Source organism: Vulpes vulpes, chromosome 1, assembly GCF_048418805.1.
Source record: "Vulpes vulpes isolate BD-2025 chromosome 1, VulVul3, whole genome shotgun sequence".
NCBI lineage: Eukaryota > Metazoa > Chordata > Mammalia > Carnivora > Canidae > Vulpes > Vulpes vulpes.
This window is the reverse complement of record NC_132780.1, coordinates 105,447,854-105,473,789: the sequence shown is the minus strand read 5'-3', so window position 1 is coordinate 105,473,789 and position 25,936 is coordinate 105,447,854. Positions and strand designations below refer to the sequence as shown.

At 43.0% G+C, this 25,936-nt stretch overlaps 3 protein-coding genes and 1 non-coding gene across 6 annotated transcripts in view; 3 read left to right on the top strand and 1 right to left on the bottom strand.

Moving 5' to 3' along the window:
• The window catches only part of CEP97 (centrosomal protein 97), a 41,107-nt gene extending 39,715 nt beyond the window's left edge, over nucleotides 1–1,392 (bottom strand). The window contains exon 1 of one of the 2 annotated variants that reach the window (XM_025989978.2): nucleotides 1,227–1,392. The gene's annotated coding sequence lies outside the window, so the exon portion shown is untranslated. The remainder of the gene's footprint in view (nucleotides 1–1,226) is intronic. The other variant, XM_025989979.2, reaches the window with a different exon arrangement.
• RPL24 (ribosomal protein L24) lies at nucleotides 1,371–7,312 on the top strand. The gene is made up of 6 exons (XM_025989980.2): nucleotides 1,371–1,527; nucleotides 1,654–1,729; nucleotides 2,232–2,342; nucleotides 5,315–5,451; nucleotides 5,844–5,907; nucleotides 7,186–7,312. Exons 1-6 carry the CDS (start codon nucleotides 1,523–1,525, stop codon nucleotides 7,264–7,266), a joined length of 474 nt encoding a protein of 157 aa, XP_025845765.1. The 5' UTR covers nucleotides 1,371–1,522; the 3' UTR covers nucleotides 7,267–7,312.
• An 841-nt stretch (nucleotides 7,313–8,153) lies between these two features.
• Nucleotides 8,154–25,936, top strand: part of ZBTB11 (zinc finger and BTB domain containing 11) — a 32,433-nt gene continuing 14,650 nt past the window's right edge. Inside the window, exons 1-3 of one of the 2 annotated variants that reach the window (XM_025989976.2) lie at nucleotides 8,154–10,809; nucleotides 19,228–19,463; nucleotides 20,135–20,366. In XM_025989976.2, the coding sequence (XP_025845761.2) occupies nucleotides 10,500–10,809; nucleotides 19,228–19,463; nucleotides 20,135–20,366 (778 nt within the window). In that variant the 5' untranslated portion in view covers nucleotides 8,154–10,499. Of the gene's footprint in view, nucleotides 10,810–11,225; nucleotides 11,576–19,227; nucleotides 19,464–20,134; nucleotides 20,367–25,936 lie in introns of those variants that run through there. The other variant, XM_072722162.1, reaches the window with a different exon arrangement.
• Nucleotides 20,602–20,739, top strand: LOC112913813 (U4 spliceosomal RNA). The gene has a single exon (XR_011997677.1). It is a non-coding gene; the product is annotated as a U4 spliceosomal RNA (small nuclear RNA).

Here is a 25,936-nt window from a genome sequence, read left to right as displayed (position 1 = left end):
TTTCTGCTTTTCCCCCACAGAGCTACTCAGGCCAACCTAACTTTGAAGACCAGTAAAATAAAATCTTCCTAAAATGCTTGGGAAGGTACTATAAATCCTGGGGTTCTGTGGACCAAATTCCTGCTTATAAATCTTGGCCCCATCCTCTACTCATTCCAGCTGGGCCTTATCGCCTATAGAAGCCAGGTCGTTTTCTTTTTTTTTTTTTTTTTTTTTCAAATGATCAAACATCTGTTTAATCAGGAGTGATTTAAAACAAAGAGAGCAAATAATAATAATAAAGAGAGCTGTATGAATGTCATAGCTAAGTTCACCAAGCCATGGGAGCCTGAGGCGTCCATCTGCCCATAGTCTATTTAAACAATGTATTCCAAGTAACCAGGTATTCTGAAAAACTGGTAAGAGTTGGTTGGAATGTCAAATTCCTCCCCTTTGCTTTTTGATTCCACGCTGATCTCTATTAACTCATTCTTATTTTTTAAGATCTTATTTTTAAGTAATCTCTATGCCCAAGGTGGGGCTCAAACTCACTCCCAAGATCAAGAGTCACACGCTCCACTGACTGAGCAGCCAGGTGCCCCTCTATGAGCTCATTCTTGAGACTGGTTCCAGCATAACCGTGCAGCTTTCTTAACATCAGTCAGCCAACTCGTTGGACTTTACAAATCTTTCCACCCACCACTTACCGATGCTTTTTAGAGCGAGCAGCTTACACAGGCAGCATCAATCATTGCATTTTTGTTTCCTAGTCAAATCCTGCAACACGCAATTCAAGGACTGCCTCCTTCCATTACCCCCAACATGCTCGTTTCTAGCGTCACGGGAGGGTTCAAGCTATTGAGGCACTGCCCCCCCCGCCCCCCGCGGGCTTGGCCAGGGCTCCCTTTCCCAAGCCTCCGGGCAAGGGCTTTGCCCTTCACTGGTCCACCACCGGCCCTGGGCTGCAACAGGCGGAAGGCGACGCCTAGCTCTTCCCAGACAGGCGGCGTCGCTTCGCAGGGCCTGGCGCGTACTCCCTGGGGATTTTGTAAACTCTACACAAATGCGTGCAAATGCCCCAGCATAATTCCTAGCGCAGAAAGAGAACTCCGTGAATGCCAATCAGCGCAAGGCGTGGGAGCCACTTCAGACGGCATTACTATTTTCCAAAGCTGAAGCCATTAAAATCTGATTTTGTTGGCGAAGTTCGTGGGGCAGCACGGACGCTGTGTGACTTGAAGTTTTACCTGTGGGTACTGGCTGTCGGTCACCGGACTGTGCGGGTCCCACTCGGCGCGGCAGGACCACGCTCAGGAACCCCGACCGCAGGAATCGCCACGACCGAGAAACCGACCGCTCGCCCCGCGCCCCGCGAGCCGGCTCCGTCCCCAGCGGAAGGAGGCGGCTGTGGCTGACGTCATCGCCGAGCGCCGGGGTTACGGAAGGGACTCGGGGAGGGGCTCGGCCTGCCGGCTTATAAGGCTTCTTCCCATGATGCTCTCCTTCTCTTCGCCGTCTCGCCGTCCTCCCGGCCGCCGCAGCCATGAAGTGAGCAAGACCCCGGGTCGCAATCTGCTTCCATCCTCGGGCCGAGCCGCCTTCGCACGTCCAGGGCTCGGCCGCCCCTTGCCGTCGACACCCCCCCTAACGGGCTCTCTTGGCTTTTTGTTACAGGGTCGAGCTGTGCAGTTTCAGTGGGTACAAGATTTACCCCGGACATGGCAGGCGCTACGCCAGGACCGACGGGAAGGTGAAAGGCAGCTTGCGCTCCTGGGAGGGGAGCGGCCCGGTTGGGTCTAAGCGTGTGCACGTCCCCCTCGCTCCCGGCCCCTGAGGCGCTTGTTTCGGGCGCCGCGGGTGCAGTGGCTGTTAGGAACGGAGGCCTCTGAGTGAGCCGTTTTCCGAGGCTGGACGTAGTGTGAGCGAGGTCGGAGGTTAGAGTTTGGGAACTCCGGTGGCCCGGGAAACGGACGGCCCGAGTAGCTGGCTGTGCTGGGGGCACCAGGCCTCTTGGGATCCGGGTAGGGACCGGGCTGGATGCCTCCCGGATGCCCCGCCCTTCCCTGCCCCGGGAGCTTCGGTTCACCGGCTTCCGTGTCGGCAGGACGGATGTCCCAAGGCCTCGGGGTGCCACCCGCTCCCGCCGGCCGTCACCCGCACACAGCCTTTTGGCCTCTGGGCCAGGGAGGCGGTAGAAGTGAGAGTCTGGAGGGTTCCAAGCTGAGCTGACCGCCTTGGACTTGTTCCTGCAGGTCTTCCAGTTTCTTAACGCAAAATGCGAGTCGGCCTTCCTTTCCAAGAGGAACCCTCGGCAGATCAACTGGACTGTCCTCTACAGAAGAAAGCACAAAAAGGGACAGTCGGTAAGTTAACTGCAGTCTGGTGGGGGGGGGGGGGGGGGGCTCTTAAATGTAAACTGAGCATCAGGGATCCCTGGGTGGCGCAGCGGTTTGGCGCCTGCCTTTGGCCCAGGGCGCGATCCTGGAGACCCGGGATCGAATCCCACATCAGGCTCCCGGTGCATGGAGCCTGCTTCTCCCTCCGCCTGTGTCTCTGCCTCTCTCTCTCTCTCTCTCTCTCTCTGTGACTGTCATAAATAAATAAAAATTAAAAAAAAAAAAAAAAACTGAGCATCAGGTGCCGCCCTGTAAAATTGTAGTAAAGGAGACAGGACGGGAGAGTGCTCTTAGGCTGCAAAGCATCAGTGAAGCGAAGACGACTGGTACGCTCGTCTCCTTTTACATCAGGCTCACGGGAACGTCGGATTGAAATTTAGAAGCATCCCCTTGCCAAAGTAGGTAAATGCTATTAAGTACAAATCTGTAGAAGTAATTCAGAGGTTCCAGTGGGTGGAAGTTAAGTAGTATGGTTATTTGGTTTTGAAGGTTTACAGGATTAGCTCTAAGGGCTGTCACTGGAATCTTCATCATATTGGTTTGTTCTCAAGATTGTTTTTTGAAGCGCTCTTTGACCGTGATGGAGACTTTTGAGGAGAGGTTTTTGTGCCCTGGCAGTAGGATTAGTGTCCAGGAGGCTCAGAATATTTTAGTGAACACCTTCTGGGTGAAGGACACCAGTAGGTATTGTGGGAGCTCAGAGGAAGGAGAAATTTATTTCTAACTTAGATTTGACACACCCATTAGGATAGTCCGTATCCAAAAAAGGGAAGATTACCAATGTTGCTGAAGGTGTGGAGAAATCAGAACTTTGGTGCATTGCTGAATGTGAGATGGTACAGGCACTGGAAATGGTCTCACAGTTTCTCAAAAAGCTAAATGGAACTATATCCAGCAACTCTACTTATAGGAGTATACCCAAGGAAACTAAGCAGGAACCTAACACAAATAACTTTTCTTTTTCTTTTTTCTTTTTTCTTTTTCTTGTTATGATTTTGACAGCACAGGCAGCAGGAGAAGGAGAAGCAGGCTCCCCATTGAGCAGGGAGCCCAATGTGGGACTCTGGGGCTCAGGGCTCCTGGGATCGTGACCTGAGCCAAAGGGAGATGGTTAACTGACTGAACCACTCAGGTGCCCCAAGACAGATAACTAATATACCAGTGTTCATAGCACTGGTTATTCACAGTAGCCAAAATACGGAAACAGCCCAAATGGCCTATCCATGGGTGAACGGATAACAAAACAATACACACAATGGAATATTATTCAGCCTTAAAAAACTGGTAACTAGCCAATATAATAAACCTTGAAGACATACTAAGTGAAATAAGCCAGACACAGAAGTACAAATATTGTTTAAGTTCACATTTATGGGGTGCATATAGTGACAAATTCATAAAGGCAAAGTAGAGATTACTAGAGGCTGGGCAGGGGAAGCAATGGGGCGTTTGGAGTGATGAAAAAGTTAGAGATGGACAGTGCTGGTTGTTGCACACAACATTGGGAATGTACTTAATGCCACTGAGTTAATAGTTAAAAATGCCTTTTTTTTTTTTTTTTTTTTTAAGGATTTTATTTATTCATGATAGACATAGAGAGAGGGAGAGGCAGAGACACAGGCAAAGGGAGAAGCAGGCTGCATACTGGGAGCCCGATGTGGGACTCGATCCCGGGACTCCAGGATCACGCCCTGGGCTGAAGGCATGCGCTAAGCCACTGAACCACCCAGGGATCCCCTAAAAATGCTTTTAAGATGATTAATGTTACGTGTCTTTTATTAGCAAAAGTTTGAATTGTGCTGTCTTAATTCCTGGACATTCCCTAGTACTTAGTAGCTTTCCTGTCATAAATCATTTTCCAATTCACTATTTCTTCCAGCAACAGTACTTTAAGTAAAAATAAAATATGTGAGTTGAGATCTGATTTTTTTTTTTTCCCCAGAAATATATTCTTGAAGATAAATGGTCTTACTGAAATCACTTTTGAAGTGAGGTGCCTGGGTGGCTCAGCCTGTTAAGTATCTGACTCCTGGTTTCCTCCTCAGATCATGGTCTCATGGTTGTGGAATCAAGCCCTCCTGGACTCTGTACTCAGTGTGGGGTCTGCTTGCTTTCTATTCTTTCTTTCCTCCCCTCTGTCCCTCCCTCCTTTTTTTCTCTTAAATTCTTTTTTTTTTTTTTTTAAGATTTTATTTATTCGTGAGAGACACAGGTAAAGGGAGAAGCGGTCTCCATGCAGGGGGTCTGATGCGGGACTCGATCATGGGACCCTGGGACCATGCCCTGAGCTGAAGGCAAACGCTCAACCGCTGAGCCACCCAGGCCTCCCACTATCTCTTAAATATATATATATATTTTTAATCATTTTTGAAGTACTATCCAGTTAACTTCATCAGAGTTTAACTTTTGTATCTTTAAAGTAGTAAATGGCCAGGATATCTGAGAGATCATTTAGCCAGTCTTTAATTTGAAAACTTAACCTGCCTGTTGCAGTGTTTTGCATATATTCTTTATATATTTCTTTTCAAATGACTGCATGATATTTTAGTTGAAGGTTCCTATGATCTGAATGTAAACTCCTAAAATTCGTATGTTGAGACCTACCCCTCAAAGTGTTGAGAGATGAGATCTTTGGGAGGGACTGCCTTCAGAAATAGGAATTGTGCCCTTATAAAAAAAAATGCCCAAGAGAGAGCTCCCTTGGTCTCTTCCAACATGTGATAACAGGTACAACAAGAGGGTCCTCAGGTGACCATGCATGCTGGAATCCTGACTTAGACCTCAAGAACTGTGAGAAATTTGTTATTTACCACCTGCTCAGTCTAGTATTTTGTTGTAGCAGCCCAAGCACACTCAGACAAATAAATGCAAGTCATAAGACTGTTTCTCCCGTACTCCTGAAGCAAGGTTCATAAGTATGCTCCCATCTTGCTTTGTAGGAAGAAATTCAAAAGAAAAGAACCCGCCGTGCAGTCAAATTCCAGAGGGCCATCACTGGGGCATCTCTTGCTGATATAATGGCTAAGAGGAATCAGAAACCTGAAGTTAGGAAGGCTCAACGAGAACAGGCCATCAGGTGAGGAAGTCTTCATTATGAGGAGTTCAGCTACTGGGGGTGGATTATAGATTATATTTGAAGTTATAGGCATAGGAATCTAATTTGATATTGTGTATTGATACTTCAATCTATATAGAAATTGCTAGTCCTAAACATTGAGTTTAATCATATAGTATTTAATGATTTGTTGAAATTCTGTATGCAGTTAAAGCTACTGCACAACTTCTAATCTAATCTATGTTAGGCTGACTTGGTTAATGACATGTATTGACAGACCCTTTGGATTTATCCTACAAATACTTGCAGTTGGGGAAGGAATATGGTAATTCTTTTCCAAAACACTCTAGCTCCTTGTTAATAAGCTGTACTCTTAAGGAGTAAAACACTTTGCCTTATTTTTAATCCCACAGGGCTGCCAAGGAAGCAAAAAAGGCTAAGCAAGCATCTAAAAAGACAGCAATGGCTGCTGCTAAGGTAATTATGAGTTTTCTTGATTTTGTTATTTGAAACAACAGGAGGGGCCCTGGCTGGCTCACTTGTTAGAGCATGCGACTAGATCTCAGGAGTGTGAGTTCAGGCCCCATGTTGGGTGTAGAGATTACTTAAAAAACAAAATCTTTAAATGAATGAATGAATGAATCAATCAATGAATGGCACCCAGCTTCAGTTGGAAGAGCATGTACCTCTTGATTCAGGGTTGTGAGTTAAACCCCCACATTGTATATAGAGATTACCTAATAAATAATAACGGGAAGATTTATTTTTAATCTAAATTGTGGTTAATGAAAGATCCAAGTTTTTATTTATTTATTTGTGAAAGACAGAGAGAGGCAAAGGGAAAGAAGCATGCTCCCTGCAGGGAGCCTGATGCAGGACTCCAGGATCACTCCCTGAGCTGAAGGCAGAGGCTCAACTGCTGAGCCACCCAGGCCTCTAAAAAGTTCCATGTTTTTTTTTTGTTGTTGTTGTTTTTGTTTTTGTTTTTTTTTTTTGAGATTTTATTTATTTATTCATGAGAGAGAGAGAGAGGCAGGGACACAATCAGAGGGATGGAGTCCCAGGTCTCCAGGATCAGGCCCTGGGTTGAAGGCAGCGCTAAACTGCTGAGCTACCTGGGCTGTCCAAGTTCCCTGTTTTTAAGGAATTTAGTGCAGGGCCTGATCCCAGGGTCTGAATCCCACATTGGGCTCCCTATAGGGAGCCTGCTTCTTGCTCTTCCTGTGGCTCTGCCTCTCTGTGTCTCATGAGTAAATAAATTTTTTTTAAAAAAAGGAATTTAGTGCAAAGCTCCAATGAAAATGATGTTCGTAACTGGTTTGGGGGTGAGTGATTTCAGAGGTCCCTCTACCTGAGCCAAATGAGTCTGCCAAACAAAAGTTGGAGAAGGGAAAAATAAAGGTGGCTTTAGTATAGAATTTTCCCAGCTTTTTTCAATGTTAATCTATTTAGAAAACCATAGTAAAATTTCAAAGCCATTGGTCTTGGTTAACTTTTTCTGTTCTAAGGACACAATTCAGGATCCCGCACTGCATTTTGTTGTGTCACCTCACATAACCCTTCCATTCTGTGACAGTATTGTTGTGTTTCATTTACATCTATAGAAGTAGACTTTAATTTTTTAGGGGGAGGGTAGGTCTTAAGAATATTAGGAATGTAATTAATAAGGAAAGGAACTTGGAATACATAAGGGATCGATATGAGAGGTGATTTTAAAACTTGCATTGGAATAATGTCACTTAACTTGTTTTACAGGCTCCCACAAAGGCAGCACCTAAGCAAAAGATTGTGAAGCCTGTGAAGGTTTCCGCACCCCGAGTTGGTGGAAAACGCTAAGTTTTAGTGGATCAGATTTTTAAATAAACATCTGACTCTATCTAGATCCTGGTGTTTTTTTACTCTCAAAACAACATATTGGGCCTATACTACGGTAAACAGCGGGACTAAAATTTACTTTGTAGTGGGCTTGCCTTTTGTTCGCCAGTATTTCACCTCTTACCATTAGTTGGTAGCTGAGTAAAAGTGCTTAAAACTTTAACTGTACTATTAATCTGCTCTTGCTTCCAGAAAGTAAGTTTAAATGAAGAGTACAACTTCGCTAGCACAGGAGTAGACCGTGCTTACCAATTTCCAAGGTAGTTTATTAATAAGCTAGAATTAAGAACAGGCTTGCACTTCTGTAGAAAGTAGATCATCTTAAGTTTCACACTTCCAAGTGAGAAGACTACAACAGTGAACAAGCCATATCCTCGTTTGAGATAAATGTTTTTGCACATAGAATACTTGGGCAAGGTAAAAATCACACATCACACCCCTACCCCCACCCCCTCCACATACCTACATTCTATCCAAGTTATGGAACTAATGATTTCTGTCAAAGGAATGTTAAATTCAGGTATTGTGCTAGGTTTGGGGAATAAATAGTCCTTTTGGGAGACTTGAAGACTAAAAATAGGTGTAAAATCAATTTTTTAAAAAATGCAAGATACACTGGCTCTTGCTTAGAAACATCTAAGATTTTGCTTGGTGGAAGAAATCTTCATTTTTATTGTGGCAATGTTTTCTTTATGAAATTACAAGGAAAATAAGATTAGTTATGAATAAGGAAAGCTTAACCAATCAAAATACCCATCTTGAATACAGTGCTAGAGATTTCTAAATTTTAAAAAATGCAAGATACACTGGCTCTTGCTTAGAAACATCTAAGATTTTGCTTGGTGGAAGAAATCTTCATTTTTATTGTGGCAATGTTTTCTTTATGAAATTACAAGGAAAATAAGATTAGTTATGAATAAGGAAAGCTTAACCAATCAAAATACCCATCTTGAATACAGTGCTAGAGATTTCTAAATTTTTGGACACAAAAAATGTCCTTTCATTTTTTTTTAAAGATTTTGAGTGAGCTAGAGCACAAGCAGGGGAGAGGAAAAAACAGACTCCAGCCTGCCCCTGTTTGCCCCACAGCAGGGAGTCGGATGTGGAGCTCCATTACAGCACCCCAGGATGACCTGAGCTAAAGGCAGATACTTTAAATAAGTGCTTTTCTGGCTTCTATGTCTTAATGAAGTTAAGCTGCCGATTCTGATTACCCTTGATTCCTGGGTAGCCTGCTTACCCGGAGGAGCTAGAAATAACCTATCTGTTTTAGGAGGATGGCAAGTTAAACTTTGAGACCAATTAGACCACCTGTTAAACCTTTTCTCCACATTGGCACAGAGGAGAATGCAAGTACACTGGGCTTCATGCTTTCACAGGTGGTTTTGGCAGCAACTGAACTGGGGGTAGGGTCAGTTTTTCTTCTCCACCTCCACGACTAAAGTTTTTACTTAAGTTTATTTTTTTATTTTTTTTTTTATTTTTTTTTTAAATTTTTATTTATCTATGATAGTCATACACAGAGAGAGAGAGAGGCAAAGACATAGGCAGAGGGAGAAGCAGGCTCCATGCACCAGGAGCCCGACGTGGGATTCGATCCCGGGTCTCCAGGATCGCACCCTGGGCCAAAGGCAGGCGCCAAACCGCTGCGCCACCCAGGGATCCCTTAAGTTTATTTTTTAAATTTAAAGGGAGTTGACCTCCCAGCTGAAGTGATGGTGCTAACCCAGACAGTTCTCAGAGGGCTGATCTGGCTTTGGGTGCCCCACTCCCAGGAGGGGAGGAGTGCATCTCCATCTTCTAATTCCTCCTCCCCCAGCTGTTTGTCTGAATTGAGTGACCCCAAATAAGTCCCAGGTCTGGTGGTTCTCTTTCCTCCACCCCTGGGAGCTCACGTACTCCAGGATGCTGCCTCCAGTATCTAGGCCATCTGCTAATTCCTGCAGCCCCCACCCGCAAGTACCACAGAGTCCGTTCCATCCTGTTTTTTGAGCCCGGTGCGTTCACCGGTTGTCAGCCCCTAACCTGTGTTTGTAAGGTCAAAGGGCCTCACCCAGCGACCGCGACCAGGCTGCGGAGGAGCAGTTGGCCCCGGAGTTCTAGCGCAGCAGCAAAGCACTGCCCGGGCTTGGCCCGTTGTCAAGTAGGATGTCCCAAGTCTGTGGTCTCGTCTGCGCGGCATTTTAAACCCACGGAAGGTGACGGGCCACCGCTCTGGGCTCCCCGCTCAAAATGTGAATTAGAGCACACAGTGCACCCCGGAAAACGCAGTTCAAGTCGTCTCGGCCTTTTCTGTGCATTGGTGTAAAATAGAAAATCCCTCTCCCCCGCTTAGTTTATGTAAAAATAACGTGCAAACTGAGCTGTAAGAGTGCCGGCTACTCCCCCTCACTGCCAACAGGATTACCTTGATGTACAGAAAACTGCCCCTATGCACGACGGTCATTCCAGAAAACTCCCGACTATTCCGTGCGCGATTTGGAGCCAACAGTTTAAGTTCAGAAGTTAAGTCCTATCATTGAGGGACTTACATTTTAAGTGTTTTAACTGGAGATTACATTTACATGTGAATGGGGCTTGGATCTTGCGTCCAGAGGCTGACATTTTAGAAGGAGCCTCAAAAATCTGATGCTTTTATGTTGGACTAGGGAGTGGTCTCAGAAGGTAGGCGGGTGGAAACCAGACTCCTGCGCTTCTTGGTGTACCTCGGGCACGATAACAGCAGCCCACCGCCTCCTGCACGTGCTCCGAGCAAGGCAAAGAAGGGAAAACTGAAAAAGGGAAACTGCCAGGACTTAAGATGTCTGCTCGAAGCGACTTCGGCCTCCCAGCAGAGGCCTACCCGCTTCCAAAATGTCCGCCCGCAGTCCTGACGTCACCCGGACGGCTTCATCAAGCCAGAAAGCCAGCGCGCTCCAATCAGGACTCGGTCCCCTCACCCACTGCCCTTGATCACGTCACTTCCGGTGGTGCAGCAGCCATTTTGTCAGTCGCCAGCGGATCCCGCGCGCTGGAGAAGTGCAGTTCCCCCTGGTTACCGACTCGTCCGATCTCCCTTCGCGCTGCGGGCGCCGTCGGAGAGCACTCACCACAGCCCCAGCCGTTCCTCCCGCCGCCGCCGCATCCGCCCGGGGCCAGTGCGCTGTCTTCCTCCCCCGCCACTGACAGGCGCCCTCGGGCAGCCGCCGTCAGCGATGTCAAGCGAGGAAAGCTACCGGGCCATTCTTCGCTACCTGACAAACGAGCGTGAGCCGTACGCGCCGGGCACCGAGGGCAATGTCAAGCGCAAAATCCGCAAGGCGGCTGCCTGCTACGTGGTGCGCGGCGGGACTCTGTACTACCAGCGGCGGCAGCGGCACCGCAAGACCTTCGCGGAGCTGGAGGTGGTGCTGCAGCCGGAGCGGCGCCGGGGGCTCATCGAGGCGGCGCACCTGGGCCCGGGCGGCACTCACCACACCCGGCACCAGACCTGGCACGACTTGTCCAAGACTTACTGGTGGCGAGGTAGGGCTCGCGGGCGGCGGGCGGCGGGCGGCGCGTGGCGGGCGGCCGCCAGCTGCCCGGGCGAGGCCCGCAGGCGGAGGCGGCCCTGCGTGCGCACGGCCGAGGCCGGGGGTCCCGCGCGGCCCCCGCCCGGCCCCCGCCCGGCGCGACCTGCGCTCGGCGGCGGAGCGGCTGCCGGGCGGAGCCGAGAGGGTGGGGGACGCGGACGGAGCCGCACTTCCCACAGGAAGGAGGCCGGGGACGCTGGGGGCGGGCCCTGGCCCGGGGTGGGGCGAAGGGGGCTTCCCCGGGGGCCGGGCCAGGCCGGGCGGGGCCGGGGCGTGCGGGCTCGGCGGGCCCGCCTCCTGCGGCTGCGCGGGGGCGGGGTGGGGGCGGGGACGGCGGGCCCCGGGGCGGCGCGGCGGGCGTGTGCGGGCGTGTGCGGGCGTGTGCGGGCCCGAGTGGGCCCGAGTCCGCGGGCCGCCGCCTCCGGCCTGGCGATGGGCGGGAGGTCGGTGTGGACGACCGCGGACCCTCCTCGCTCCGAGCGTGTGCTGCGCTTCCCTGGCGATGCCGTGAGGGGCGCGGTGGAGGCGGCGAGGCACCGCGATACCCGGACAGATGCGGTTGTCCACGGACGGACGGACGCACGGCCCTGGCTTCCCGACCTCTGGGGACCGGTGGCGAGCGAGAGCCGGCCCTTGGCTTCCTCGCCGCCAGCGCGCGCCCGCGCCGGTTGCCGTGGAAACCGTTGGGCTGGACCCGAGGTCCCGCGGGTGCTGCCGAGGTGTGGTGGGGGGCGCGAGGAGGCTCGCTTCCCCCCGGCGGGCGTCCCGCAGTTCTCCGCTGGTAACGGGCCGGGTCGCACTAACCGGTGGCCCTTCCTTTTGTTCCTCCGAGAGATCCTCCGTGTTTTCAAAAACCGTCGAGCGCTCTTGTCTTCTTTAATGCTTTCCTGTTATCTTCCGCCCGCATTTGTTTTCTATTTTAGGCAATGTTGGAATTAAATTCTTCTAAAGCGACTGAAGCGTGAGGAGTAAAAACAGTAATTGCTGCGTTTTGTTAGGACGGATTTGCTCAGACCCTGTTGCCTTGAGCCAGTGTTTCGGATTTAATACCTTACGACCTGTTGGGTGCCCTGACTCCCTCCGGAGTCCGAGGGGCGTGGGGCTCTCGATCTCCGGGCGCTGAGTTCCAGCCCCACGTCCGGCATAGAGATTACTTAAAAAAAAAAAATTAAATACCTTATGACATGTTAAAAATGACAGTCACAGCTAAAAGTAACATCAGAGGGACGCCTGGGTGGCTCAGCGATTGAGCTTCTGCCTTTGGCTCAGGGCGTGATCCCGGGATCCAGGATCGAGTCCCACGTCGGGCTCCCTGTGAGGAGCCTGCTTCTCCCTCTGCCTGTGTTTCTGTGTCTCTCATGAATAAATAAAACTTAAAAGAAAAAAAGTAACATCAGAATTTTACACGCAGGCAGAGTTCTGAGCTCTTAATTTTTCATTCATTTAATCGTGATAAAATCCTTGTAAGGTGGAAACCTACCTGTTTTACAGATGAGAAAACTAAAAGCATCAGAAAGTTAAATATGTTAGGGATCACACAGATGATCTTTGTACTTTCACCGTCTTAACCACTCGTATGGTGCTGCAAGGGTTTAGTGTTAAGGATTTCCCTTCCCTGAATTTATTATCTGTGAATGTTAGGAATGCAGTTGTGGGGGAGAGTCTCTGTATTTTGGTGTGCAGTGTCTTAGTCCAAAAAAAACCTGAGACCATGTGTATGTTTAATTGAAAAATAAGTTTGTGATTTTTATACATTTGTAAAACTTAAAAGCCCTTAAGCAACTAGACCAGCTGGTTCTTGAAGTACCATGCTTATGGTACTAAACTCCTGACAAGGGAGGCCCTGAGATCTTTCAGAGGATCTACAAAGTCACGATTATTTTTATGATAATTCCAAGACATTATTTGCCTTTTCTGCTCCTTGTCTCCCAAGTATACACTGGTGTCTTCCAGAGGCTGTGACATATGACATATGGCAAATGATTGAAGGCAGAGGCATATATGATTTTCTTAAGCCATACGTTTAAAAGATTTTCAGAAATGTGAAGTAATACCCCTTTCACTTTTTGCCTTGTTTTGTTTTGGGAAATAGTAATTTTTTGTAAAATGCTATTTTGTTAACATGTAATGTTTATTTGATATTTGATGAGCCCATTACTTTTAATATTTTAATATTTTCTATTAAAATAAGAATTTGGGGCACCTAGCTAGCTCAGGCCATAGAGCATGTGATTCTTTCTTTTTTTTTTTTTTTTCTTTGAGCATGTGATTCTTGATCTCCGAGTCGTGGGTTCAAGCCCCACTTTGGGTGTAAAGCTTACTTAAAGTAATAATTCATAGTAAGCATCAGAGAAGTTTGCCCCTAATTTTTAGCTGTTCATTAAAAAAAATAAAGTGGCTATTCATTTTGATATTTATTACATTAACAGTTGAATTGCTTTTACTCAAGATATACATACTCCAAAACCATTGTAGACTGTTTACCTGAAAGCTAATAAGATTTGATCACTATAGGTGCCCAAAAAAAAAGAAAAACTGTTCCAGAGTCAAACCAATAGAAGTTATATCAAGGACAGTTTATTGTGATTCTTATTTATTCTGCTTTTTTGGAATGCTGCCACCATCAGTTATATTCTAGTGCTCAGGCAAGTTTGTAGCAGTTTCTCTCCTTTGAGCAGAGTTGAACTCTGGCTCAGTACCTAATGTTTACATATGGCATATTTCATTTCAGAATGTAAAATGTTAATAAATATTCTCATCCCCCCACACCCTCTTATTTTATCCTGTTGAATTATATGCTGGAGTTTGAAAATAAGTGATTATCTCTCCTGCCTCAGATGCTGATGCATGAGGATCTACAGTGAAATGCTTCCAAGGTGTGAAGATAAAATTAGGAGGGGAAACAAAGATTACATTAGCAAAAAAAAAAAAAAAGTAATAGGTTAAATAAGCTGCCTGCAGAAGTTCTACCCTAAGTACTGATTTATTTTTGTTTAGACTATGGGGTTAATTGATGCCACTGTTGGGATCCCTGGGTGGCGCAGTGGTTTGGCGCTTGCCTTTGGCCCAGGGCGCGATCCTGGAGACCCGGGATCGAATCCTACATCAGGCTCCCGGTGCATGGAGCCTGCTTCTCCCTCTGCCTATGTCTCTGCCTCTCTCTCTCTCTCTCTCTGTGACTATCATAAATAAATAAAAATTAAAAAAAAAAATTTAAAAAAAAATTGATGCCACTGTTATTTAGTGTAGAAGAGGAAGATGTAATCTCTAGGAAACCCACTAAGAACTAGGTCTGTAAATAGCTGTAACCAGCCACTTGTAACCTCTTTGAAGAAAACCAAACAGACCAAGGAAGAACTAAAATGCAGGAGCTAGAAATGGGAGCCCCTGAACCGGGTGTGGTTGGTGTATCCGAAACTGGCAGGGAAGGAAGATCTTAAACAGCTGACAGGAGCAAATTGTTCAGTTTGGCAAATAGATCTCTAAACTATTGGTTCTCACCCAGGGACGGTTTTGCCTCCCAGGGGATGTCGAGCTGTGTCTGGAGACCATTTTGGTTGTCATAACTGGTGGTGGTTGAGGTGTTGCTATTGACATCTAGTTGGGTAGAGGTCAGGAATGCCCCTAAACATTCTACATAAGAATAGACAGGACAGCCCTTTGCGCCCCTCCCCACTCCAGCAAGAGTCATCTGGCCCAAAATATCAACACTACTAAAGTTAAGAAACCCTGATCTAGTGTAAGAAACTGTTCCTTCAGTTGTTTTATTATTTTTTAAAAGATTTTATTTATTTATTCATGAAAGACACACACACACACACACACAGAGAGGCAGAGACACAGGCAGAGGGAGAAGCAGTCCCCACACGGAGCCCAGTTTGGGACTCAATCCTGGGTCTCCAGGATCACACCCTGGGCCAAAGGCGACGCTAAACCTCTGAGCCACCCAGGGATTCCCCAGTTGTTTTATTAGAAGATTACCCACTAAAGTCTTTTGTCTATCTTTGTTTTCATTCTATGTTCAGTGAAGAATCTTTTAATGGTAACTTGGTGTTTTATGTAGAGTTTTTGTTTTTGTCTTTTTTCAGTACCAGAGAGGTTGATGAGTGAATGTTACAGTATTTAACAAACACCTATGGGGACGCCTGGGTGGCTCAGTAGTTGAACATCTGCCTTCAGCTGAGAGCGTGATCCCGGGGTCTGAGGATTGAATCCCACATCGTGCTCCCTGCATGGAGCCTGCTTCTCCCTCTGCCTGTGTCTCTGTGTCTCTGTGTCTCTGCCTCTCTCTCTCTCTCTCTCATGAATAAATAAATAAAATCTTTAAAAAAAAAAAAAACACTTATGTAGTGACTGTGTGTCATATACTTTTCAAAGAGCTTTATAAATATTATCACAACAGCACCATACTGTTACCCCTTACAATTGGCGCGTAGGCATAGAGAGGTTTGGCAACTTGGCTGTGATCACAAAGCTAGTTAGTGGATTCAGATTATACTGTATAAGTGGTTCAACCCCTTGCGGTAGTGTAGTAAAATTAACTATGTTTACACACTGATGCCTTTTCTGTGGTTAACTTGAATCAGTCTTCAGCTTAATTCTGGATCAACTAAAGATGTCAAGCTTCTGAATCTGTAAAGCTAGATTTAAGATGATCCCATCAAAACGGTAATACTCAGATGAAAGTTCTTAAAACCTATCAGGTGACTTTTTTTTTTTTTAATTTTTATTTATTTATGATAGTCACAGAGAGAGAGAGAGAGAGGCAGAGACACAGGCAGAGGGAGAAGCAGGCTCCATGCACTGGGAGCCCGATGTGGGACTCGATCCCGGGTCTCCGGGATCGCACCCTGGGCCAAAGGCAGGCGCCAAACCGCTGCGCCACCCAGGGATCCCTATCAGGTGACTTTTGAGACAATTTAGTGACTATCCTACAATAATAATTTTTTTCCTGCGGGTTTTATTTGCATCCTTTTCAAATGCTTCCTATGTAGTTTTTGTAATACCATTTGAACTTAACCAGTTTATAGTGTAATTAGACTTTTGGTTTATGCAGAATATAGTGAACTGTGTAGAATCCTAGAATGTTTGGAAATACAGCCAAAATTAGGAAAAAATGACGCCTTCTTTACTATGAACATGGAAATTTCTACATTTCTGTAGAAATGTAGTTCTACATCTACACACATTTTCTAAGTGAGATGTAGTTGTACATCTACACACATTTTCTAAGTGTATGTGTGGTTTTTTAAAATATTTTATTTATTTATGAGAGACGCAGAGAGAGAAGGAGGAGGTTCCATGCAGGGAGCCTGATGTGGGACTCGATCCTTGGTCTCCAGGATCACACCCTGGGCTGAAGTTGGTGCTAAACCACTGAGCCACCCGGGCTGCCCACTAAGTGTGTTTTTTACCTAGAAATATATATTCTTGGGGCACCTGGGTGGCTCAGTTAAGTGTCTGCCTTTGGCTCAGGTCATGGTCTAAGTCTTGAGATGGAGCCTCTTGTCAGGAACCTGCTTCTACCTCTCCCCCCTGCTTGTGCTCTCTCTGTCTCTCTCTCAAATGAATAAAATCGTGTGTGTGTATGTGTGTGTGTGGTTTTCTTGGAGTGCCTGGGTGCTGAGTTGGTTGAGTGTCCAGCTCTTGATTTCAGCTCAGGTCACAATCTTAGGGTAGTGGATCAAACCCTGCATCAGGCTTTTTGCTCAACGCTGAGTCTGCTTGTCCCTCTCCCTCCACCTTAGCCCTATGCCCTGCATGCACTCTTTCTCTGTCTCTCTCTCAAAATCTTTTTTTTTTTTTAAAGATTTTATTCATCCATTCATGAAAGACAGAGGCAGAGACACAGGCAGAGGGAGAAGCAGGCTCCATGCAGGGAGCCCAATGTGGGACTCGATCCTGGGTCTCTAGGATCGCACCCCAGGCTGAGGGCCACGCTAAACCACTGAGCCACCCGGGCTGCCCTCAAATAAATAAAATTTTAAAATATGTATTCGTTTATGTGTTTCCTATTCATACACATATTTACTCTTTTTATCGAAATATAGTAGACATACAGTATCATTAATTTCAGGTGTACAACATAGGGATTCAACAATTATATACATTATAAAATGCTCACCATGATAAGTTTAGGGACTGTATATCACCATAGAAAGTTATTACCATGTTATCCCCATGCTATACTTTCATCCCCATGACTTATTTATAATTGGAAGTTTGTACTCATTTACTTTTTTCTATTGTAAAATATAAAATTTACCATTTGAGCCATTTTAAGTGTACAGTTCAGTGGCATTAAGTACATTCACATTGTGCAACCATCACTGTTCATCTTCAGAAATTTTTCACTTCAATCCTTTTACTCTTCTTTATTTTTTTAAACAAATAGAATGAACATGATGTTTTTTTTTTTATTTTAAGTAAGCTCTATGCCCAATGTGGGGTTTGAGTCCACAACTCTGAGATCAAGAGTCACAAGCTCTACCGACTGAACCAGTCAGGCTCCTCTCCATTTACTCTTAATTGTATGAAAAATTAAATATTTCTTCAGCCTTTTCATAATTTTTTTAATATGCTAACATACCTCATACAGATACAGACTTTTTATTGACTTTAGCATTTTCAGACATTAAAATATATATTGTTCTCTAAATATGCACTTGTAGACGTCTTTTTTTAATGTGATTTTTATTATTTATTCATTAGAGAGACAGGCAGAGACACAAGCAGAGGAAGAAGGAGGCTCGAGGCAGGGAGCCTAATGTGGGACTCAGATCCTGGGACTATGGGATCATGCCCTGGGCAGAAGGCAGGCGCTAAACTGCTGAGCCTCGCAGGTGTCCCTGTAAATACTTTTTTAATTTAATCCTAACCCATTATTTCCTAAATTCTCGATTGGGGAATGGGGGCCTATGAACAAATAAATTTGACAAAATCTTGTTGAACACTGTAGAACTCTCAGGGCTTTGAATATGATAATATCTATTACGTGTGTGTAAAATGAAAGTATACTTTTCTGAGTTTGTTAGTCCACTGTATACTTTTTTTTAGTGAGTATGGGACAATACAGTTGAGAAGTATTGCTTGAATATTACCTGAAGGTTGAAAGTTCAAGGAACTGTGGTATAATTTCAAATCTTGAAATTCTTCTCAGTAATTCACGATCTCTATATCATTTTAGCTTATTAATGAGCCTTTCATTTACATTTTACTTGGGGATTGTAAAGGGAGAATTTTGTCATAGTGATGGAGAGATGTGTTCCTAAGTTAGTATAATATACTGAAAATCACATGGCTTCTGGAGGCCCAGTTACGTAATTTACTAAATGCAACTTTGGACAAATTTCTTGCTTTTTAGGGCTTCATTCTCCTCATTTGTAGGATGGAAATAATTGATCTTACCTTAAAAGGATCGTGTGTGTGTGTGTGTGTGTGTGTGTGAAGTGTTTCCTCCCTGCTCCGTACACCTACCCCAACATGCTGAGCTAGAAGTTGAAATTCAGAATAGGGTTTTGTGAGTATAACGATGTAACAAAAGTTATATTGTGTATGGTGGTGTTTTATACAACCCTAAAATCTCATAGCTTTCAAAAATGAGATTTATTTTACACACTCATTACAAGTTGTGGTTGTAGTTCAGGTTGCTATTGACTCCACTTGTCTTTTTTTCCCCTGCAATTCAGGCTCTAAAGGATGGCATCGATCTGGAACATGCCATCTGAGCACCAGTGGGAAACCATGCCTCTTAAAGTTTCTGAGACATGGCACACATTATATTTATTTATATTCTGTTGACCAAAGCAAATTGCATGGCCTGATGTTAGTAAGGTGGAGAGGTAACCATGTTTATGAAGGTAATATTGTCATTTTCATAATTTCCTGTAGCATGAATGAGTTGGAGCTCACACAGAAAAAGGCCCTGCTATGTAATCATCTTATATGGTGGGGAAGTGAATAACTAGGAATAAACAAAAATAAGCATGGAAATAAACCGTCAGTGGGGATCTCTGGGTGGCTCAGTGATTTAGGGCCTGCCTTTGGCCCAGGGTGTGATCCTGGAGTTCCGGGATTGAGTCCCACATTGGGCTCCTTGCAGGGAGCCTGCTTCTTCCTCGCCTGTGTCTCTGCCTCTCTGTGTGTGTGTCTCTCGTGAATAAATAAATAAAATCTTAAAAAAAAAATTTATAACCTTATATCTATGAAAAAATGTACATTCTAAAGAAACCACTTTTACGTTATGGGGCGTTTGTCTGGACATATGCATTCAAACATACATCAGTGTACATAGATTAACAAACAGTAAGTTTTGAGTTTTCAAATGAAAGCAGCATTAAATTTGACATGTTAATTTTTATTTTTATTGTAGGTATATTAAAGCAAGTGAAAGATTACATTAAACAGTGTAGCAAATGCCAGGAGAAACTAGATCGCTCCCGTCCAATATCAGATACTTCAGAAATGTTAGAAGAATTGGGACTAGACCTTGAATCTGGAGAGGAAAGTAATGAATCAGAAGATGATCTGAGCAATTTTACTTCACCTCCAACTACAGCTTCCAAGCCTGCAAAAAAGAAGCCCGTATCCAAGCATGAACTTGTATTTGTAAGTGGAACTTCCATTGAGCTTTAACATCTGTAACTGGGGGAAAAAAAAATCTGTAACTGGTATATTAGTATTTGTAGTCTTAGTGAATTTTTTCTTAAAGTACTGGAACTGCTTGCCTGTTGGCACTGACATTAAAAATTTAAGTCTGCATCTCAGTTAATGAACTATGTTGTTACGTATACTAAAAGTATACTAATACGCTTTTTCATTAATCACAAATATTCCTGTTGTTTCTTCTCTTCAGAATATTACTTGATTTGTTGTTAATTATTCGTCCTATCTTTCTAAATGGTATATTGGTACAGGTACAGAATACATTTCTGGAAGCAGTCTCTAGGTTGTGAAACAAGGTCCAATTAAACTGGGTAGGCCTTTGTTTTTACTTTACCTACATTACTTTCATACATCATCAGATTTCTGACTAGTAAGAAGAAACAGCAAGAAGTGAGATGCAGGTTTTGCTTTGGGTTAAGAAGAATAAATGGCAGAAAATAGAATGACCTAGCTTTTTATTTAAATATATAGACGATAAAGAATATATGGCTATTTCTTTCTATTAATTAGTGGTGTCTTTAAAAGTGAATAATGTATCATGTTTTAAATTCTGTTAAAGGTAGAAATACAAATGATATGTAATAAAACTCTTGATCTTAAACTTATTTTGATAGGTTGACACCAAAGGAGTGGTGAAACGTTCTTCTCCAAAACACTGTCAGGCTGTCTTAAAACAGCTCAATGAACAGAGACTCTCCAACCAGTTCTGTGATGTTACTTTGTTAATTGAGGGAGAAGAGTACAAAGCTCATAAATCTGTTTTGTCCGCTAATAGTGAATATTTTCGAGATCTTTTTATTGAGAAAGGAGCTGTTTCCAGTCATGAGGCAGTGGTGGATCTTTCTGGTAAGAATTTTCTAATACTCTTTCTTTATAAGTACGTACCGGAAGGACATGTTTGTGACTTAGAAAGTCAGTATTTATGCTGCAGTGGTAGAAGCCTTCGTATAGCAGCAGACGAAGCTGAATTGGAAAAGTCCTTCCTTTTAGCAAAGTTTCGAAGGTACAGTTATGGAAAAGGCTGTCACTTTCTATGACTACACATTAGGTGAAACAAATGTATTGGTAGAAAAATTTTTTTAGCTTTGCACAGTGGCAGTATTGTAGCCAATGAGGTTTATCCAAGGTGCGATTATTGCTAATTGAAAAATTTTTGAGATTTACGCAGCTAAAAACATTTTGAGAGAAACCTGTAATTGCATCAGTGTTATAGTACACTAAGTGAATATGTTATTTAAAAATTGACTTTAAAAAAAATGACTTCCTGTGTCTTGTGTTGTGGAACATGTAGTAATAGAGCACTTTTCTAGGTCTTTTGTTTTTCATTTTTAAAGATTAATTATTAAAATTCATTAGTTTTAATCAAATTGTTAATGTACGATAATCAAAATTCTAGGTGTGGCTTTTTTTCTTTGGTTTTATTATTGTTATTGTAAATGAATAATTTGACTTTCTTTTGGCTCACTAGAACTTATATATTGGCTTAGGAGTCAACAAATGAAAATGTAGGAAGAATTAAAATAGGTAACCTTATTTATACATTTTCTCCTAATATTAACTTACTATATAACTTGATTACTGAATTACTGACATCACTGTGTGAAATATCATTTCCCTTTTCTGAAACAAAAACGTGACTTTATCCAGGTATATAAATACTTACTTGTTTAACCACTGATCCTTTTCTACCTTACACTTTAAAAAAATATTTTATTTATTTAAAGTGGACTCCACACCCAATTCCGGGCTCAAACTCACGACTCCAAGGTCAATGGTTGTGTACTATACTGATGGAGCCAGCCAGACATCCCTACTTTATACTTTTTAAAATCACTTCTTCTGAGAAGACAAATAAGTATATTTTTCCTTTGGAGTAGCTATATGTTCAGTTATTAAAACCTATTTATTAAGCATCCACTGTGTGCAGGGTACTAGCCTGGGCTCTTGGGGATACAGTGGTGAGCAAAAATTTTCATGCAGCATAAAATTGCATTACATTTTAGATTAGTGATAATTACTTTTTTCTGTGTTTGATGACTCAGGAGAAAATATGACTAATATGAGGCCATCTGAATAATAAAACTCATCACGATGTAGTCTTTTTTGATACAAGTTTGCTTTGGACTTTTCTTTTTCTTTTATGCATCTGAAGCAGAAAGACAGGTGTATGAATGTTGCTCTCTTTGTTTCTCAGCAGCTTACAGCAAATGAAATGTCTGCTCCAAGTTAACTGCAGTGCAGCATCCTAATATTCTAATAAAATACCTCATTTATTCTTCATCCTATATGTTTACTTTTATATATTGTGCAGCAAGTATAATGTAAGCCAGGGCACCTGGATGACTCCGTGGTTGAGTGTCTGCTTTTGGCTCAGGTCGTGATTCTGTGATCCCGTAGTCTCAGGATCAAGTCCCACATCAGGCTCCCCGCAAGGAGCCTGCTTTTCTCTTTGCCTATGTCTCTGCTTCTTTCTCTGTGTCTCTCATGAATAAATAAGTGAAATCTTTAAAAATGTGTGTGTGTGTGTAATGTAAGCCAGTAGGCAAAGCAGACAACTTTTATTTGGTTTAAATATTAGGTAAAAAATATGAAATACTTATACAATCTAGAGAGATAAAATGTATATTTTTTAATTACCTAGTTAATGTAGTTGAATTATCAGTGTTTTCCTTTATTTATGTTTGTAAAAAAATTTTCTCTACTAAGTCATAAAGACAGGTTCATGGACTGTCTTTTTTTATGATTTTTTTTTTTTCTTGAAGGTTTTTATTTATTTGAGAGAGAAAGTGAGAGCACAAGCAGAGAGAGAAGGAGACTCCCTGCAGAGCAGGGAGCACAACTCCGGGCTCCATCTCAGGACTCGGGGGTCATGACCTGAGCTGAAGGCACACACTTAACAGACTAAGCCACCCAGGCACCCCTGTCTTTTAAAATTTCCAATTTTTCTTTCATATTTAAGTTTTCATCTGTCTCTTAACGAATTTCCACATGTTTGGTACAGATTCTAGTCTTTGCTCTAGTCTATTGGTTGTCTCTCCACACACTATTTTCACTTGATCTTAGTTACCTTACCTTTCAATTAGTAGGGAAAGTCTCCCACATTTATTATTCAGTTAGGTCTTAGTTTCATAACCCTTTGCTCCATAAAAACTGTAACAGGAGCTTGTCACCATACACACAAAATAGTGTATTTTGATAGAAATTATGTTGAATTAATAAAGCTTTAGAGATTCATCCATAACAGTCTCAAACATCTTTTGTAGAATTGTTCCAGAATACTTTATATGTTTTAAAATGATTGTGTTTTTTTCTTAAAATTATATAACTTTGGATTTATTTTGGGTGTCTATTTTTATAGTAATCAAATTCCCTTAGTCCTCAGTCATTTATCTATAGGTTCTTTGAAATTTCCATATAAAAGAGATTATCTGCTAATAGTGTTGCTTTTGTTTCTACCTTTCCAGTCCTTGTATTTTGAATTTTTTTTTCTTGCTTTACGATGCTGTCCAGGACCTCAAAAAAAAAAAAAAAAAAAAATAGCAGTTGACTAGAAAATAATGATTGAGGGTTCACTTACCTCATTCCCATTTCTAAAGAAAGTGCTTTTTACCTTTAAAAATATATCATTTGGTAAATGTTTTAGGTATATAACCCTGTATCCTTTAACATTAAAGATATTCTCTCTAAAATGAGTGCTGGTTCGTAACTCCCTAAGGAGGTTCACAGTGTTATCTGAAACTAGCCCCCTGTACACAGAGGGTAGGTAGAGACAGAAGAAAGGGGCAGGCCACTCCAGATTGAGGGATAGCACGTTTCATAGACAAGGGCTGTCATGAGGATTGTCTTGGGCAGCTGCAAGATGAGTAGATCTCTGTGTCAGAATCTTAAAAGTTTATAAAAGGCTTTAACTCTGTTCAGTTGTGTACCCGGTCCAGATAGCCTCAATAGCATGTTTCGATCTCAAGGATATATTTTTGGGGCTGCTGCTGGGAACAGAGAAGGCAAGTGGAATAAACATTCTAAGAACAGGGGAGACATGGGGGGCCTCCAGTTGTCTGGAACTCAAGGGTCAACTAGACATCAAGTTTTGATCACCTCCTCCAACAATACTGACTTACCACATATTTTTTCTGTATTTATTGAAACTAGCTTTATTTTTACCATTCTACTGCGGGAAATGACAGTGATTTTCTGTTAAGCCAGTTTTTCATTCTTGATATAAATCTAGTTCAGTCATATTATCATCTGTTGTGTAAGTTGCTGTTCAGTTTGCTGATATTGTCTAGCGTGTTTGCATGTAGAGTCATGAGTAATTTTTCTTTTTTCTTTTTCACAGTTTGTCATGTTTTGGTATCAGAGTTGGTCTAGTATGCTCTGTCCAATTTTTACTGAAATAGTTACTTTGTGATTAGAATTATATATTTCTTGAATGTTTGGTAGAATGGTGGCTAAATTGCCTGGGCTTGTAGTGGTGGGGGGGGGGAGGGATTTTTAACTACTAATCTAGCACATTTAATGATGGCAGAGTTATTCAAGTTTTCTTTCTTTTTTTATTTTTTTTTATTTATTTTTTTATTTATTTATGATAGTCACACACAGATTGAGAGAGAGAGAGAGAGAGAGAGAGGCAGAGACACAGGCAGAGGGAGAAGCAGGCTCCATACACCAGGAGCCTGACATGGGATTCGATCTTGGGTCTCCAGGATCACACCCTGGGCCAAAGGCAGGCGCTAAACCACTGCACCACCCAGGGATCCCTCTCTTTTTTTTTTACAGATTTATGTATTTGAGAGAGAGAATGTGAGCAAGCACGCTCAAGAGTAGGGAGATAGCAAGGCTCAGTCTCATGACCTGGAGATCGTAACCTGAGCCAAAATCAGGAGTTATTCAAGTTTCCCATTTCATCTAAGTTTCACGTTTATTGTCATAAAATTTTTCATATTACTTCAAAATGTTTCCAGACACTGGTAGATACATCTCTTATTCTTTGATATTGGTTATTTGTGCCTTTTCTCATTTCTTTTAACCTTTTTTCTTAACTGTTAAGCTCTACACCCAATGTGGGGCCTGAACTCATGACCCCCAGATCAAGAGTCTAAAGACCAAATAACCTAGCTAAGCACCCCCCCTTTTTTCTCCTTTTTAAATCTTTTTTTTTTTTTTTTTTTTTTTTTTTAATGCACCGCATGTGGTTGAACTCAAGACCCTGAGATCAAGAGTCATATGTGCTCTATCAGCTGAGCCAGCCAGGTGTTCCTTAAATTTTTCTTACTAGAGGTTTACTCACTTTTTTGTTGTTTTTAAATCTTCCAGATCTGACCCACTGCCTGTTTTTATAAATAAAGTTTTATTTACACCCATTCATTTTCATTGTGGCTGCTTTTGAGCTTACAAGGGCAGAATTAAAAAGTTGTTACATAAACCAGTGACCCACAAGGCCTGACATTTTGCTTATCTGGCACTTTACAGAAACCCTTTGCTTATCACTGTGCCAAAACATAATTTTTTTAAAATTAAAAACCTGACTTTTATGCATATCTAGTCCAAGATTTTTATATAATTGAGGAAAACAGTAAGATGTTAAAACTGTTTCTAATAGAATTTTGAAAGGATTCTTCCAGTCAAAGGAATATTGAAATGAAGTTGCTAATAGTTGAGCTAGTTGACACCCTACAGGGAACTAAATAAACTATAAGTTTTGGTGTTACCTTTTCTACTTTGATAGAAACAGCTTCTCAGTCTTGTACAATTCATTTGCATTGTTTTAGATTTATTTAGAACAAACACAAGCAGAGGAAGGGGTGAAGGAAAAGGAAGAAAGAGAGTCTCAAGCAGAGTCTGCACTGAGCACAGACCCCAACACAGGGTCATGTGTGTTTTTGTTTTGTTTTGTTTAAGATTTTATTTATTCACGAGAGACACACATAGAGGCAGAGACATAGGCAGAGGGAGAAGGAGGCTCCATGCAAGGTGTCCAATGTGGGATCATGCCCTGAGCTGAAGGCAGTTGCTCAGCTGCTGAGCAACCCCAGGCCTCCCAAGCCTGGGGATTTTTTGACTACCAAAGTGCTATATGGTTTTTTGTTGTTGTTGTTTTGTTTTTTAAGATTTTATTTATTTATTCATGAGAGACACAGAGAGAGAGGCAGAGACACAGGGAGAGGGAGAAGCAGGCTCCACGCAGGGAGCTTGATATGGGACTTGATCCTGGGACTCCAGGATCATGCCCTGGGCCAAAGGCAAGCACCAAACCACTGAGCCACCCAGGCGCCCCAAAAGTGCTATATATTCAACAAAAAAATCCCACCAAATTAAGGCCTGGTTTGTAGTCATGACTAATCAGGAAAGATTTCTAACCTCTTTCATCAGTGCTGAGGTACCAAGTATATTTAAAATAATAGTTAAAATTTTTAATC

Bases quoted from the DNA above. Each gene is read 5' to 3' on its own strand.
- RPL24 (XM_025989980.2), top strand. The intron at 1,730-2,231 runs GTGAAAGGCAGC...TTGTTCCTGCAG, and splicing joins ACGCCAGGACCGACGGGAAG to GTCTTCCAGTTTCTTAACGC. The intron at 5,908-7,185 runs GTAATTATGAGT...CTTGTTTTACAG, and splicing joins CAGCAATGGCTGCTGCTAAG to GCTCCCACAAAGGCAGCACC.